The 17,902-nt window shown below is 48.5% G+C and overlaps 1 protein-coding gene across 8 annotated transcripts in view; it reads right to left on the reverse strand.

Annotated features, from left to right (window-relative positions):
- Nucleotides 1–8,038, reverse strand: part of NSD1 (nuclear receptor binding SET domain protein 1) — a 142,719-nt gene extending 134,681 nt beyond the window's left edge. Inside the window, exons 1-3 of one of the 8 annotated variants that reach the window (XM_074313415.2) lie at nucleotides 7,833–8,027; nucleotides 5,259–5,372; nucleotides 4,435–4,524 (exon numbers count right to left, since the gene is read on the reverse strand). In XM_074313415.2, coding sequence (XP_074169516.1) covers nucleotides 4,435–4,524; nucleotides 5,259–5,288 — 120 coding nt within the window. In that variant the 5' untranslated portion in view covers nucleotides 5,289–5,372; nucleotides 7,833–8,027. The other 7 variants (XM_074313413.2, XM_074313412.2, XM_074313417.2 and 4 more) reach the window with 7 other exon arrangements.
- Nucleotides 8,039–17,902: the final 9,864 nt, after the last annotated feature.

A 17,902-nucleotide genomic window follows, 5' to 3' on the forward strand; every position in this document is an offset into this window, starting at 1 on the left:
CAGGCATTCAATGTGCTTTGATCATGCAAATGAATAAGTGACTCCAACGTTTCCTGCCTTGAAATGAACAGGAGGATGATGCCATCATTAACACAGAAGGAAATGCATGTTTGGCAATAAAAGAGAAGCTTGGTTGGCAATTAGACTTTCTTGGTCTGATGCTCAGAAATCAAGTCGCGAGTTTCCACACAGCACAGTAGCAGCAAAATGAATCAATGAAAGTGGATGAAACTGCAGAGAATTAAGGAAAGAGGAAAGGAAGAGAAGAAGCAGTCAAAAAACACGTGTGCTCCAATGTTCACTGCAGCTTTATTTACGGCGGCCAAGACATGGAAACAATGAAAATGTCCTTCGAAAGATGAAAGGATAAAGAAGTCGTGGTATATATACACAATGGAATACTGTTCGGCGGTAAGATGAAATAGTACCACTTGTGACAACATGGATGGATCTTGAAACTATAATGCTAAGCGAAATAAGACAGAAAAAATAGACAACCATATGATTTCACTGATATGTGGGATATAAAACTGAAAACAACAAAAGAACAAGACTAACAAATGAGAAACAAAAACTCATAGACACAGAAAACAGTTTAGGGGTACCAGAGAGTAAGGGGGGAAGAGGGCTCTAGAAGAGGGTAAACGGGGTCTAATATATGTCTAATATATGGTGATCGAAAGAGAACTGACCCTGGGTGGTGAACACACAACGTGAGACATAGATAATGTATCACAGAATTGTACACCTGAAATCTATGTAACTTTACTAACAATTGTCACCCCAATAAACTTTAATTTAAAAAAAAAAAGAACTATTTAAAGGAGTAGTGGTGAAAATACTGCAAATCTAGTAGGATAAGTATGGAAGTGTCATTTGTGATTTATGAAAGAACAGCTTCAGTAGAGTGGAGGACAGAGAAGCCAATCCAGAGAGCTTTAAGCAGAGATAAATGAAGCAGACAATTCTTTCAAGAAATTCACCAGTAGGGGTGGCCAGATGGCTCAGTTGCTGCCTGCGAGCTCTCAACAAGGTTGCCAGTTCAATTCCCTCATGGGTTGGTGGGCTGCATCCCCTGCAACCAAAGATTGAAAACAGGAACTGGACTTGGAGCTGAGCTGCGCCCTCCACAACTGGATTGAAGGACAACTACTTGAAGCTGATGGGCCCTGGAGAAATACAGTTTCCCAACATAAACTTAAAAAAAGAAAAAAGAAATTCACCAGTAAAGGGGAAAGATAATTAGAGGGTTACAAGATAGAAGAAGGTTCCTTTAGAATAGGAGGATGTCATCTTGTTTTTAGGCAGAAAATGTGATGCAGTAGAGAGGCAGAGAATACACATCCCAGAGGGAAAGAGTAATGAATAAAACAAGGTCCTCCAGCAAGGAGGAAGTTGGATAGCACAACCTGAGAGGTGTGGAGATAGGATCAATTTTCTTCCGAGAGAGGAAAGGAGGGAGTAGAGAATTGCTGGGATGATGAGAGAAACCCTAAGGAATTGTTTTTTGGCTCAGTCACCAACATGACAAGCCTTAGACATCATCTACACTTCTCTCTCTCCTTCATTCTTCAAATCCAGGCTCCATTTTTCCTCCAATCCAGGCCGTCCCCAAAGGGCTGTCAATTTTCCCCTTTGAAATAATCTTGATGGATTTACCCCTTTTTCTACTGCTGACTCTGCTCAAGTATAAATTCTCCATAAAATATCTAAGTGAGGTAGAAAACAAACAACTGCAGCAAATCAGCCTCGTGAGAAAACCAGGAGTTACTTCAGGCCCAGGAAAGTATCAGAGACCTTCAGAAGACACTCAAGAATGCCAAGAGTACTCAGATAATTCCATGATTTCAAGGCTTTCAGTCTTGTCTCCAATAATCTCAAGTGCCTTGAAGGTTGACCTGTCTTCTATGACATCTCTTTGTACTAAAAGGCTATGAAGAGACCCAGAGACAACACAGAGCAAAGCACTTAATAAACTACGGTATCGCCTGTTTAAACTTGGAGCTCTGGGGACCAACCTTCCTTCAAGATTTTATCCAGCACACAAAGTACTGTGCACTATATGTACACTGGCAGAAATGAGAAGGTATCAACCCCATTAAATATAAAAGCAACAGGTCAGAATTATTAAGTATAATGACAATCACATAATGACATCACTGTATGCGAACAAAATAACTGAAGAGCACATGAGGGTAAACTGCTCATTCATGACAGGAGGCAAACAGTGTGCTTATATCTAGATACACAAAACAACAGACAATATGATCTTGAATTATGTGTCTTTCTCTAATTCCAGACATGAGGTTTACAACCCTAATAACTACTCTTACTCTCGCCAAGAGAATCTTTATTCTATCACAATATTACAGACAGACTAGAAGAAAAACAGCATTTGCTAGAGATTTTGCAAAATTTCCAGCTCTGAGCACAGGACCTAATACAGAGTAAGCGTGCTATACCTGCTGCACTGAATCAACTGAATAGTCTGAATACGTCAATAGTGTGTAGCTACATACGATTTTATACAGCTTTCCCAAACTATATTTTTCAGTTAAATTTGCATTCTGAGATTGACTTCATGTTCTTAAATCCTCAGATAAAAAATATCACAGGCAAAAATCAAAGCAATAGTTCAACTTTGACCCAAAGGCCTAAAAGAATAAATTAAAGATACTTGTTTCTTCAAGCCCATAATCTCTTTAACAATTTAGATTTTCTGCCTGAAAAAAATGTTTCTACATTTATACAAGTTTGCCAACTCTCATTTTAAATACACAACATACTGTCTATAGGCTCTAATATTTTCAACTGTTTTTAACAAAACCAATACTCCACCGATATCTCTTTGATGAGAATCAAACAGATTTCTACCTCTACTCGTATGCTTCTAAAGAAACATCTAGGGGTGGCCGGTTAGCTCAGTTGGTTAAAGCCTGGTGCTGACAGCACCAAGGTGCCGGTTCGATCCCCGTGTGGAAAGCCATTATGAGCTGCGTCCTCCTTAAAAAAAAAATAAAATAAAAAAGAAACATCTATCTCCACTGTTAGATCTATGTTTTCATGTAAATACAAAGGCAAAACTATGTATGTGTGCATAAAATCAATTTCAAAGTGAACGCAAGAAAATGGATTCATCTGAGCTGCCGATAGGTTGCCAATATAGCCTATTCACCCTAAAAAATATCTAGCACAATACAGACTCAAGGTAACTACCAAAACAAAATGTTTAAATCTACAACTGCCAAGCTAAGAAACCAAGAAATATTAAAGCATATTTAAGATACAAATCAATAGAAACAAAAGTGACACACCCACATTCTCCTTTTGTAACTTTAAAGAATAGCAGGGCTATATGGTAAAGTGACTATTTAATGCCACAAAACAATCACCACACACGCTAAAATTCTGTCTGGTTAAATCTTTACATAGTATTTCAGAGGCATTTGTTGGGGGTAGGGGTGGGAGGAATCCTCTTTGGTGACATTACAGGTGACCATGACAGGGTGTCTGGGCAGAAACAAAATCAGAACCAAATATTTAAAGCTGAAAGGAACGATTTTAACAATCAAAGTTTCAGATTTTAAAGGTGATGAAACTGAGGCTAAAGGAAGTCAACTAATCACTTAGGTAACTAGAGACAGTTGAGAAATTCTGCCTAAGATCACATAAACAAGAATTTTATCACTTTAAACACCCTGTATTACACAGCACTACTGAATAACTCAAATTTTTTCGATTTCTACACATGTACACACATACGATATATATATATATATATATATATATATATATATATATACATATAAAATCTAGATATACATACATACACACATATATACTTCAAAATTAAAAACTAGGAAAAGTTCAAGAGCCTACTGATAGTCGTAGTTATCTAAAGTATACGATGCTGTACCTTCACAACAGGTAGTTCAGAAAAATTAGTCTAATTTAAATTTGGACTGATGTCTCATCTTAGTTACTTCCAATTTTTGCCCAAATTGGACTTCAACCTGCAACAAGAGTCACCCAAAAAAATAAGCCATGCCTTATGTGAAAACAGGACTCCAAGTAATTAGTTGGTTCACTTATACTCAAGATACCAGCAAGCCAACATCACTTTAAAAAAAAAAAAGCTAAACAATGTACACCTCCATCTTGGAAAATTAAATCTGAACTAAATCAAAAACGCTTAAAAGTTTAACTCTTAGCCAGTCCTCAAAGGAGAGTTAATTGGGAAAACCTAAAAAGAACCAAACTCGTACAATAGAGATAAATTTAAAAATCAAAGTAAAAGTTCCCCAAAAAGCTTATCATTAGCAATAGGCTTTCAGCTGTGAACTGATAAACCAAAAACCAATTAGTTATGTTTCCTTTTAAGTTGCCTGTACATATACATTTGTGTATATTTAAGTTGTACCAAAAACTGCTTACAAATGGCAATTCCTGTGAAGTAGATGATGATGAAGTTCCAGGTAATTCTAGCATGTTTCCTAATGTACTGGTACTGGACTCTGGATCATCCTGAAAAGATAAATTTATTGAGTTTAATTGCTCTTCTATGGTAACGTTTGTATCTCCTAGTGAAAAGGGGGCTGGGAGAAGGGCTGCTTTTTCATTGCTGCCGTCCACTTCATTTCTTTGCTTATTTTTCTGTGTTTCAGTTTGAGGAGCTAATGGCAAGAATGGCGATTTGACTGCACCGTGTCTACTCTCTGGTGTGCTGTCTTGTTCATTTCCCATGGCCACGTCTACACCATTCTCTGATTTAGGCTCATAATTGCAGGTGGCATTGGTCTGAGTGTCCTCAAAGATCTCCTCTATACTCTCATCCTCTGTGACTGGCTGTTCTGGGTCCATTTCAGAATCTACATCGTCCACACAAGTAAAACTCTCAAAGTGCAGAAAGCCATTCTTGATAGTCTTTGTTACTTTTACCTGGAGTTCGGGGGAGTTATTACAAGAGGGTTCCTGTTTCATAGCAAGTGCTGTTGGACCACCAGGACTCAAGGAAGTGCAAACAATTGGCGACTGAGCTCTTGAATCACTTTTTTCAGGGTCTTGAAAGGATTCTGATCCATCAGCAGACCCATTTAAATACTCTACATTGATCATGGAGGCCAAATCCTGTAGTTTCCGCAGTGGAATGTAACAAGATGGAGAATCTTGTCCATAAGCATTTTGGGATGTTCCACTGGCAGTCGATAACTGCATAGTACACCCATTAAGTGGCTCAGAAAAATTGGATTGACCATTACCGAAAGGGCTGTCCTTGTCTTCAGGGGCATCTAAATTCACTGGATTGGAAAAGGGCAGCAGACAATTTCTTCTAGGTAGTTCACAGGTCTGATCCATCCTGGGCCAGCATCAACCTGGAATCCAAAAACACAGAAATTAATCTGAGTTAACAGGCCATTGGACTCTTATCTTCAAAATGGCAGCCATTTCTCAAGGCCTAGTGGCCTCGATGCCTTTCTGCTGCACTTCCATGGGCGGAAAAGTTCCCCAACCGAGGATGGAAAAATGGCCTCGGAGAGGCTCCACAAACTCCATCTTCCCGGAGGTGGGCAGATCTTGCCACATGGAAACAGCCCGTTCCTTTTTCCTGCACTGCAGACTGGTGGACAGTTGGGCTGAACTAAAATTAAAATCCTTTGGCAGTAGAAATTCCCAAATCTCAAACAGGAATTGTCTTCCTCCTCCTCCGCTGGGGGTCCAGCGGCCAGATTTCCCCGTGAGGTTCGGAGGGTCGGGGAGGGGGGATCCCGGACGCTGCACAAAAAAGGTTACCCCCTTCCTGGCTCGCTCGAGCGCAGCGGTCACAATAGCGCTGCACCCTGCGCCCAGCCGGCGCCAGAGCCTTTACAGCGGCCGTCCGCAGGCCGCAAGCCAATCAGCAGAACCGGGTGCACCCCGAAGCTCGCCTTCCTGACTGCAGGCCGGCTCGGTCCACGGCTGCAGGGCCCAGAGGCCAGGACGCAGCAGTGGGAGAAACGGAGGCAGCCGGTGAAGCCGAGTCAGGGCAGCAGCAGCAGCAGCTGCTACAGCTTGACAAACATGGCTGCTGCCGACGCCGCCGCCGCCTGCCCGGGCCGCGCTCCTTCCCGCAGCCACGGCAGCACCTCCAGGCCGAGCCGATCACACTCATCAATATTCAGCAACAAGCAAAGTTTGCTGCGGGGGGGCAGCCGGCCCCGCATCCCCCAGCCCGCTACCTGAGGGGAAGCAGAGGCCGAGGTGTGCACGATAGGCCGGCGGGGCACGGGCCGCGCCGGGAGGAAGTTCGCGGCGGCCGGGCGGGCTAGGCCTGAGCCCGACTGGTAGTGATGGAGGGGGAGGGGGCCCGCGGCTGCAACGCCGCGGGCCACCAACACCGCGCTGCGCCCGGCCCTCCCCTGCGCCCCTCACCTCACGGCCACCACCATCTTCCCCGCCCGGCCGCCTCCTCCCTCCTCGCGCCTGCCCGCCGCCCACCCCACCGCACTAGTTACCGTGCCCCGTGCCCCCTCCCGGGCCGGCTGGGGGGAGGGGGTGACCCTCATAACACTGGGGCGCGAGCGGAGGGGTGGGGAGAGAGCGAAGCCGCTCGCCGTACCCCCCTCCCCCCCGCGTCTCTCTTCAGGGGAGAAGGCAGCGAGCGCGACCTGCCCCGGCCTAGTCCGCCGCCGCCTCCTCCGCCTCCTCACACCCCCACCGCGCGCGCCCCCGTGGCGGCGCGTGCGACCGAGCGCCTCGCGCCGGCCCGCGTGCTGCTGGCCCGGAGTGCGCGCGCACCCCTGCCCCCACCGCGCGCGCGCGCGCGCGCCCCCTCGCCTCACTCTTCGGGGTTCAGGGCGGGTGAAGTCAGGCTCGCGAGCGCGCCGCCCAATCAGCGGAGCCGCCGCTGCCGCCCCCTCCCCTCCCCCTGCGCACCCGCTCGCGGCCCGGGCCTACGGGCGGCCCGGCAGCCCGGGCGGGGCCTGAGGCGGGCTCCCTAGGGACCTCGCGCGCCTCCCCGGAGAGCCGGGGCCTGCGAGCGTCGTGGGTGGCAATCCGGTCCCCTCACCTACCTCGGGGCGCTGGGCTGGCCCCGAGCTGCACACGACTCCAGCACCCTACCTGTCTTGAGCCCCAACCCCAGCGACACCTGGCCCGGCTGAGGCCTGTCCGACCGCCCCGCCAGCCTTGCTCGGGCCCGCGTCAGTCCCGGCCTCCATCTTAGGTTACAGCCCGGGCTCCCCATCCACTGGGCACCTGTCCTCAGCCCGCTCGGCTCGGCCCGAGGCCAAGACAACCCCCCTCCTACCGCGGGTCTCACCTGGGGGCTCGGGCTGGGGTCTTCGAGGCCTCAGTCCCCGAGCAGGCACGACCGCAGGTGAACCCCCTGCCCAGCCGCACCCCAAACCCACACCACCATCACCACCACAGACCAAGCTGAGCAGGAAACAAAATGGAGGCAGCAGCTCGGGTCTTCCTCCCTGAGCCAAGCCTGTGCAGCCCCAGGGCTCCCTCCTGCCGCAGGCCCGACGCCCGCGAGGCAGGGGACTGGTTCGTCCCGGGCGCCGCAAGCAGCCGCCCTAGAGCAGCGTAGACAGGCCGGGCACTCGGCCCTGCGGGCCCCACAGCCCCTCACCCACCACCCCTTCCCTTCCCCCTCTCCCCATTCTTCTCCCTCCCCCCTGCCCGGCCTTGCGGGGTGAGCGGCTACCGGGAGCCGGGTCGGGTCGGGTTACCCGCCTGGGCACTGCCCGCCCAGCCGTGGCCTCGGCGGGGGTATGCGGCCGGGCGACCCCCGCGCTGAGCCCACCCCCCCCGCAACCGAGCCGGACAGCAGCCTGACAGCGCGCCCGCACCTCGCCGTGCGGCCCCCGCCCAGTGAGGCCGAGTCCCCAGCCCGGGTACTGCCGGGACGAAGCTCCCTCACCACCCCCGGGCCCAGGGGTCCTCGCTGCCTCGGGCGGGGCGAGGGGAACGCTGGGGGAGGGGTCCACTAATCCCTGCACCGCCTCCCGCGCCTCGTCTGGGTCTGGGCCTGGCACCGGGACTCGGGCCGCGGGCGCAGGCGGGCGTCGGTCGGTGTGTGCGCGCGGGGCAGGGGACGCGGGCCCGGGGCCCGAAGGGGCCGCGCCTCGCACCGCGGACGCTGCAGTTCTCAGCACCCAGGCAGATGGCCCTCTCGTGCCACCGCCGCCTGGCGCAGGCCGCCTGCTCCACAGCATCGCTCCCCGAGGAGCGCGCGCCTCGCCCCTGCGGGCCGGGCATCGGGACCCCGGCGGAACTGCGCTGTGAGGGCGGACTGCCGTGCTGGCCCCGCGAAGACTGCTGGCCTAATCCCCGGCCTGGGGCTCTCTGTTCTTGAGTGCCTCGGACCTCGAGGCCTGCACCCAGGCCCCCGGGGCTCCGCAGCACCAGCCTTGCACGGCCATGGCGCGTTCAGTCATCCAAGGCTGCATTAGGGCAGGTCAAGGAACCCAAGCCCACGTTGACCCCACGACTCCAGTTGCCCTCGCCCAGGCCCTTCCCCCAACCTGCTCCGACCCTCTCTTCCCCTAGGTTTGCTTCCCGGCAAAAAGCTCACCTTGGCAGCTAGCTGGTCCCTAGAGTGCTAAGTGCATCCTCGCTGTTCAGAAAAAACCACGATGGATCACCACAGAAAATTCCACCTCCTCCAGAAAGCCTTCAGTGATTAAAGTTAACTCCATCTCAAAAGCTGAGCACCGCCCTCGAGAGCCACGTGACTACCATCCCTCCCAGGGCTTAGTAAACGTACATAATTATTGCCCCAGTGGAGCGTTTATCCACAGCCCTTCTATCTGTTAACCGTGAGCCCACCTGGGAGAAAGGCCACTTTTGGCATTGCCCTCCATGGCATCCTTACGGAGCTCCCTACAATCCATCCTTCAGACTTTCCCGACCTTAACCCTGGGACCAGAGACGGGCCCCAGTAGACAGTAGGCTTGGAGCTCAGAATGCCTCTAGTCTCCTGCTCTCCATGGCTCTGGGTCCAGCCGTGAAAGCACACTACAGGATCTTAACACACTAAATGCTGGGATGCAGGCCCTGCCAAGACAGCAAGCAGGTTTTCTCAGATGAAAGGTGCCCCACTGAAACCTGAGTGATGAGGGGGGCACTGATTCCCCCAGAAGCCCTCCTGTTGAAGAGAATGAGGTACATTGAAGGTTCCCAGGAGCAAAGTCAGGTTGGCAGTGTTTTGTGTGCTAGGACCAGCCAGGGAAGAGCTGGGTCTACACCCCAGGGTCCCACCCTACAGGGACCAGCCCTTTGTTCTGCTAAGGAGTCACTCCCGCTAACCTCTTCTAGGCAGTTCAGTGAGGAAACTCTGAGTGGTTCCTTTCTCATACCTAATAATTTGAGCCAATCATTTCTGACTGACGATTACCCCCTGCCAATTGCCAACTCATCAAGATTCTTCTCAACTTTCCCACAGACTGTCCTGAGGGCCTGGGAGCTGCTACTATATGTATAGCCTTGAGCCAGTCACTTAACAACCCCAAGCCTCAGTTTCCTTACCTGCAGCTTCCAATGCACAGGGCCCTGGGAGGATCCCGCAAAGTAAAGGTAAGTGCTAGGGGCCTGTACAGACTAAGCACTTGATGAATGCTTCATTCAGAGACTATTTCCTGCATTCCAGGCAGTGTGCTGGGTGCCAGGGAAATAAAGGATGAGATGCCTGCCTCGGGAAGCTCCAGGCCTCAGGAAAAGACAGTTAAATAAAGGTGCTAATGTGTGAAGAGGGGCTGGGACAATGGTTCCTCCCAGAGCTGACCCCCCATGGAAGAGGAGCAGGGCCTACAGGGGGACAGGCAGCTGGGGAGGAACAGGTCAATGACTGGTCTCAGGGGAAACCTCTTGGACTTCCCTGGGGTGACCTCAGTGGGCCCTTCCTGCCTCTTGGAGTAGAACTTGGCTTCAGAGGTCTCAACCACAGCAGCCCCCTCTGGAGCCTCCCCATCTAGCAGGCCCTAGTCAGGCACCTCACACATGCCAGCACTGGGCTGAGGGAACCCGCAGGGCCACATACTTTTCACATGGCTGCTGAAGGGGGGAAAGAAGGCTCTGTCCTGCCCTCCTCATCTCAGCTCGGAGACCCCTTCTGGGCCTCCCATCCTTAAGACAGAGATTAGAATCAATAAATACTTGCTGAATCTGTGCTGTGGACTGGGCCCTTGACATGCAGTACTTCCTTTAACATTTTAGGGGCCATATGAAGAACTGAGGTCCAAAAGATCAAGCCCTTCTATAACGTCTCAGAGCCCTAACTGTCACCTGGTGTGATTAGCCTAATATCCATTGCTCTTAGCCAGCACACCTTCCAACATGGTGAGAAGACCCAGCACAGGGGCTTGCCTACAGGAGCTCAGGAATTTGAGTGTTGGGCAAAGTAAAATTACCTTAGCCTCAGTTTCCTCATCTTTAAACTATGGTTACTGAGAATTCCTATCCTGCTGACATAGATACCTGTGGAGACATTTGGCCAGCATACAGTGATCCATTTTTTCTTAAAACTACCCCACTTTCATTCATGAATTCAACAGATACTTATTGAGCTCCCCCTCACAGCCTTGTGGGTGGGAAGACAGGTAAGTAATAGGTAGAAAGCTGAGCACAGAGAGAAACCAGAAGTGCTAGGGGAGCTTGAGGAGGCCTCAGGAGCAGTCAGAGAAAGCCTCCCGGAGTGGCATCCAGAGGGAGTCCTGAGGGACATGCAGAAATAGCCAGGAAAGGAGGGGATGAGGTAGAGGTTCTAGCAGAAGAGCCCAAAGAAATACCAGGCTTTGGAGAAACTGACCACAGTTCAGTGTGGCCAGAGGATAGTGGCGGGGAGTGGTGGGGCACAGAGTACAGAAAGAGCCTCAAGCAAGGATGGGGAAGGCACAGGGGCCTGTCCCTGCAGGGCCTTGTTGCTCAAGTTAGGCTTGACCTAACTTGGTCAATTTAAGCTTTATCTGGAAGGCAATAGGGAGCCAAGAAAAGTTAAGGAGCAAGTTCAGGCTTGCATCTCTGCAGTAGAAAGCTTGCTCCAGAAGTGCCAGAAGAGATAGAGCCCACCTCTGGAAACAACCCTGGCCAGCGCCTGGCCGATGGGATAGGCCAGGATTGTCTTGTTTCAATAACAGTTGTGGCTTCTTCTTTCTGTGCCAGCTACTCTCCACGACACCCTCTGATTTAATGCTGAGATGGGCACCATTGTTATCCCTATTTTCTGAAGAGGAAGTGTCACCTACTGAGAGCCCAACTCCCAGTGCAAGTAAGCAGCCTTGCACTTCCATTTCCAACTAAAGGAGCAGCTTCCATTTCCAACTAAACAGCCAGGTCTTGGGAGAGGCATGGAGGCCTTTGATAATCAATCCCAAATGCTGATGAACACCACAACCATCTCTTCTGATGGGTCCAAGAACTGTTTCCTTCCTCTCCCTCTCACCCAGGGGTTTCCCCAGAACTGGATCAGGCTTCAACTTAAAAGCAAGGAATGCATGGCCACATCTGAAGCCATATGGCCCTCCAGCAACGTTTATTTCCTGCCCAAAATACCATGTTTCTGTCTGCTGACCTGACCCTGCAGCCTAAGCCCCAGCCCCAAGGACTCAAGGTTCCACCTTCAGGTGTTCTTTCTCTCATACATTCTCTTTGGAAAAGCCTCTGTGTGGTGTCCACTAATCTCTGCCCTCATCACTTCCTGGCTTTGCAGTCTACTCACTGTCCCAGGATAGGCCACATTCCATCCAGCCTTGTGCTCATGACGGTCCCTCTGCCTTTCCCCCTAACTGTCTTACAAACTGCTCATCCTTCAGGGCCCAGGTTAGAAGACTCCTCCTCCTGGAAGTTTTCCCTGATCCCAACCCTGTAGGCAGTCATTTTTCCCGGATGAGCCCCTGCTATTGGCTTCCCAATCTGGTCGAGTCAGTAGGTGAACCCCTTACAAGACTCAGGGCATATGCTTCTCTGACCTTCAGTGACCAAGCCCAGGACCTTGAGGCTCAAAGTAAGTTCTAGGGAAACATTTCCTAATGCCGATCTATCTCCTCCGCTCCTCTCCTACAGACAGAAGAATTATGTTTTGATTATGGACCGAATGGGTTGTGCAGAACTTAAACTCTCCCTAACAGGATTTGGGGGTGTTTGGAAAAGACACAGGCCTCTGTGCCAGGCAGCACTTTCAGAAAATTGTAAGAGAACCTATTGAATCTAGAGTCAGATAGATGTGGGGTTGAATCACAGTCAGGCCACTTATCAGGCAGTCCCTTGCCCTCCCTCAGCCTCACAAATAGGGTGATTGTGCAGATTAATATGTGAATGTGGGCAGGGCCTGGCACTAGACACTGCCCAGAGCAGCTGCCTACTGGACATGTCCTTCAGGATGCCACCGGGCTCCACCCAACATATTCTTCCCTCCCCCACCCCCAACCTGTGCCTTCTCTGGGTGCCTGATTTTGTTAGATTCACTCTCAGCTTCCAACCAACCATTCTGAACATATTGATTCCTAGGGGAAGAGGGAAAAATAAGAGAACGCTGGGCTATGGCGGGGAGGGGAATGCATCATGGAAAGGGGGAGGTCTGCAGCCTGTGGCCAGGAGAGTGGCTGCACCTTCTGCCTAAGGGTTACCATTTTACATTCACCCACTCATTGTCTCCCTGCAAGGAGAGGATATTATCTTATTTTATAGATGAAAACCAAAGTTGAGAAAGGAGCCTGTGAAAGGTCCTGCTCTGGAAAGTGGTGGAGTGGCATGGAATTTATACCCAGTAGTCACTCAACAAATACTAAAGGGAGTCAGGTAAGACAAAGGCAGAGATGAGACTCTAGCGTAAGGGCTTAATGAAGTAGATGGACTTCTAATTTTCTGATCAAGTGCCCCTTTAAAGAATTTTGAGATAGTATGTATATAACCCACAACCCAGAAAGTGAGCATCTAATTTTGTTTTTAAGTCATATGTTACAAATAATAGAATTTTTGATTTGTGTGCACTTTAAATACATCTTCATCAAAACTTGCAGGACTATAGTTTCAGCTCTATTGATTTATAGAAAATGTCCCCCATGTGTCTAAAATGGCAAAGCCATGCCCTATCATCAAATCCCTCAGCCAACTGACTGTCAGTCAGAAAATATCTGACTCCACTTCTCAGTTACAACCAGCATGTTACCATGCGTCCCCATGACAACCATTCCCCTGCAGAGTTCTAATTTAGGACAGAATGACAATGCCAGAGTCTTACTCCCCTGAGACTGGTGAGGTAAGTCCTTGGGAAACTCTCCCAGCACCCTCTCTCCTGAGGTGTCCTGTCAGGGAGATTCATTTGGTGACACGTGGCTTTTCTCTTGGGAGATGGAAACTGTCTGAAAGGAGACCTGGAAAAAGGAGCTTTCTAGGGCAGACCACGGATTTCATATGGAAGTTAAAGTTCTGGGAACTTGTTCCCTTAACTCCAGCCATGCTCAGAATAATCTGGAAAATCTTCACATTCCCCAGGTGAAGACCTTAGGCAAAAACTGTGATTGAAAAACGTGTGGCTATGTAGAACAGGAGACAGCATTTGCCAAAGAGGGACTAGGGAGGGAGGGCTTTTTCTAAAGGCAGAACAGACTTGGTCTTGTGTAAATCATTCCATTTCAGGGCCTGTGTTTGCTCTTCCCTCTGTCTGGCAGGCTCACCTCCCAGCTTTCCCAAGGGCTTGTTCTGTCAATCAGTTCAAATGTCCCTCTTCAGACAGGCCCACCCGGCTCCTCCTTCACTTTGAAAAACGCCCTTTGACTTCCAGATCCCTCTATCACATCTTCTTGTTGAAGTGGTTTATAGCAATTACCATTTTCTGAAATTATCTGATTTTTTTCCTATTTATTTCTTTATTTTCTTTTTACTGAGATAGAATCCACATATTATAAAATTCACTCTTTTAAAGTGTATAATCCAGTGGTTTTTAATATACTTACAAAGTTGTGCCACGATTACCGCTCTCTAATTCCAGAGCTTTTTCATCATCACCCTAAAGAGAAACCCTGTCCATTGGCAGTCACACCTCCATTCTCTTCCTCCCCATAGGCCCTGGCAACCACTAATCTACTCTCTGACTCTGTAGATTTACCTATTTTGGACATGTCATATAAATGGAATCATACGATATGTGGTCTTTTATCTCTGGCTTCTTTTATTGAACATTACGTTTTCCAGATCCATTTATGTTATAGCATGTATCAGTACTGCTTCCTTTTTATGGCTGAATAATATTCCATTGTACGGATTGACCACATTTTATCAGTTGATGTCCATCAGTTGTTGGATATTTGGGTTGCTTCTATTTGGGGGCTATCACAAACAATGTTGCTATGAACATTCATGTACATAAGAGCACATTTTCATTTCTTGTGGGCATTTACCTACCGGTAGGAGTGGAATTGCTGGGTCATGTGGTAACTCCTTATTGAACTTTTTTTTTCCCCTTCTTCCGCCACCCCCTCCCCCCACCACTCGGGTTCAAACCGGTTGTTTCTCAGTCTAGTTGTGTAGGACACAGCTCCCTGGCCCATGCTGGTATTATGAGCCTTGCGCTCCCCCGGCTGAGGCAGTCGGTCACCAGTTGTGGGAATTGAACCAGTGACCTCAGTGTTAGGAGCACAGCGCTTCAACCACCTGAGCCACCGCGCCATCCCCCATATTAAACTTTTTGAGAGACTTTGAGGACTGGTACCAAAGTGGTTGCACCATTTTATATTCCCACCAACAATGTATGAGGGTTCCAATTTCTCCACATCCTCACCAACACTTGTTATTATCTGCCTTTTTGAGTATAGCCATCCTAGTGGGTGTGAAACGGTACCTCATTATGGTTTTAATTTTCATTTCCCTAATGAATAATGATGTTGAGTGCTTTTTCTTGTGTTTATTGGCCATTTGTATATCTTCTTGGGAGAAATGTCAACTCAGAATCTTTGCCCATTTTACAAATTGGTCAGTTTGTCTTGTGTTGTTGTTGAATCGTAAGGGTTCTTCATGTATTCTGGATACAAGTCCTTTTTTGGATATAAGATTTACAAATATTTTCTCCCATTTTGTAGGTTGTCTTTCCACTTTCTTGATGGTATCCTTTGAAATATGAAAGTTTTTAATTTTAATGAAGTCCAATTTATCTATTTTTTCTTTTGTTGCTGTGCTTTTAGAAATATCTAAGAAACCATCGCCTGACCCCAGGTCATGAAAAATCACTCCTATGTTTCTCCTAAGAGTTGTATAGTTTAGCTCTTACATTTAGGACTTTGATCCATTTTGAGTTAATTTATGGTGTGAGGTAGAGTCCAACTTCATTCTTTTACATGTGGGTATCAGCACTCTCCAGACCATTTGTTGAAAAGACTGTCTTTCCCCATTAAATGGTCTTGGCACCCTTGTCAAAAAAATCAATTAACCATAAAAACATGGGTTTATTTTTTAATTCTTGATCTATTCCATTGATTGATAGGCCTATCTTTATGCCAGTGCCACACAGTCTTGATTGTCTGGGGTTTTTTTTGTCCCTAACCCCATCTTTCTAGAATGAAAGTACCAAGGGGGTCAGGACTTGTTCACTGTTATGTTCCCAATGCCTAGAATGAGGCCTGGTGCAGACTAGATGCTTGATAAATATTTTTGGCTTGAATGAATAAATTCTTGAATGAATTTCGAGTGTTGTTGGGAAGAAGCCAGTTGAGAGGGGAAGGTTGAAGGTACAGGACCAAGAGGTCACTGAGGTCAAGGAGGTGCAGGGAGTGTGAATGGAGTCATGGGGTCATGGGCCTGGGTACAGAGGAGAAACCCCTCATCTTTTGAGACATGCAGGGAAAAGCAAGGTGGGGCCTCAACTCTGTTTTAATTGGGAAAGGAAGGAAATTGAGGGAGGTCCCATCCAGTGCCTCTGTTTTCTTGGAGAAGTAGGAAGTGAGAGGGAAGGGAGAGGCTGTAGACTCAAGGAAGCTGAGTGACCTTGGGGCCCTGAGCCCAGGGGTGCCTAACTGGTGGGCACCCTCCACTCATGATTGGATCCCCTCCAGGGTTCTGGAGGGCAAAGGGTGCCAGATGCAGGGTCAAGGGATAAAGTGCTGGAGAGAGTACATGTGAAGTCATGGCCTAGGGACCCAGGCTGGCAGAGGCAGGAAAGAAGCCACAGCACAGAGCCCGTGACCACAGGCAACATTTCCAAAGCCTCAGTGCCAGCCACCCCTGGACATACACAGGACAATGTGCAGTCCTGGGGGGAGGTTGGGCAGGGCTACCTCCTATGGGTGACTTCTTGAGGCTGGAATGACCCGTGGCAGCTCTCCTGGCCAACACAGTTGGGGTGGGGGCAAAGGCAAGCTATGAAGCCAGCTTGGGGGCAGAAATAAGGACAAGCTAAATGAGCACACATGTCTGCCCCTGGCAATGAGTTTGGCTGGTACCTGGACTTGATGTCTACACATTTTTGTCGGCAGATTTGTAATATTCTCAAGCTTTCAGGAGGTCTTGAAGATATTCTTAAAGTATATAAAGAGGATATAAAGGAGCCAAGTGGTTGAAGGTGGCTAAAATGAAGAGAGGAAATTTTTCAGAAGTCATCAGCAGCAGACTATGAAGGGCTTTGAAGCATTGGGGTTTAATTCTGCTGGCATGGGGAATACCACGACCAGATATAACACTGAGAAAGATGGCCCTGCAACTATGTGGAGGGCGAGAATGGACCATTCTCTTTGAAATGAATGAACCATTTCAAAGAGAGTGGAAGCAGAGAGACTTAGGAGGATGCTTGGGCCATAAGGGTAGAGGCAGCTGTGACTTGGACAAGGGAAATGGGGATAAAGGACGGACTAAGAGGGGTTTCAGAAGGTAGAATGAACAGGATCTGGAAACTGGATGCAAGCATGAGGGAGTATGAAGTGTCCAAGTGGGGTCCAGATTTCCAGCTGAGGTGGCTAGATGGAGGCATCAACCATGGAGATGGGCAGACAGAAGGAACACAGCTGGGGCAGGAGTGGGAAATACATTCGGGTGTGTTTTTTTTGTTTTTGTGTTTTTTTTTAATATTTTGTGACTTTTTCAAACATACAGAAAAAGAAAAATATTAATATAACCGATACCACCTAGATTCAACATATGTTAATACTTTGCCATATTTCATGTTTAAGATTTTATTGGAGAAGGGGAACTTTATTGGGGAACAGTGTGTATTTCCAGGACTTTTTTTTTATTGGGGAACAGTAGTGTGTTTTTTCCCAGGACTCCTCAGCTCCTTCCAAGTCAACTTGTTGTCCTTTCAGTCTTAGTTGTGGAGGGCGCAGCTCAGCTCCAGGTCCAGTCGCCGTTGTTAGTTACAAGGAGCGCAGCCCACCATCCCTTGCGGGAGTCCAACTAGCAGCCTTGTGGTTGAGAGCACACACTCCAGCCAATTGAGCCATCTGGCCACCCAGGAGCTGAGTGGCAGCTCATTGACTTCATTCTAGTTTCGGAGGGCGCAGCTCACTGGCCCACGTGGGAATCAAACCGCACATGTGGGAATCGCTGGTGCTCTAACCAACTGAGCCACCCGTCCACCCCTACTTTGCCATATTTGCTTCACAGATAAAGAGATTCATTTCTGGACCATTTCAAAGTGAATTACTGACATTCTGATACTTCTCACCTAAACACAGCAAACTTCTCCAAAACATGAGGACAATCTCCTACATAACCACAGCACCATCCAATAATAATTCTCTAATATCTAATGCTCTTTCAATATTCAAATCCCCTCCCTCCCAGAAAAGAAAATCAATTTCCTCAAAATGTCTTTGGTAGATGATTTTTCTAAACTATATAATCCAATCAAGGATCATATATGACATTGGTCCTTGTATCTCTTCAGTATCTTATAATGTCCCCACCTCACGTTTTCCATGACTTTTGACTTTTGAAG

The sequence above is a fragment of the Rhinolophus sinicus genome, chromosome 5 (genome assembly GCF_057876585.1).
Source record: "Rhinolophus sinicus isolate RSI-liver-muscle chromosome 5, RSI-T2T, whole genome shotgun sequence".
NCBI lineage: Eukaryota > Metazoa > Chordata > Mammalia > Chiroptera > Rhinolophidae > Rhinolophus > Rhinolophus sinicus.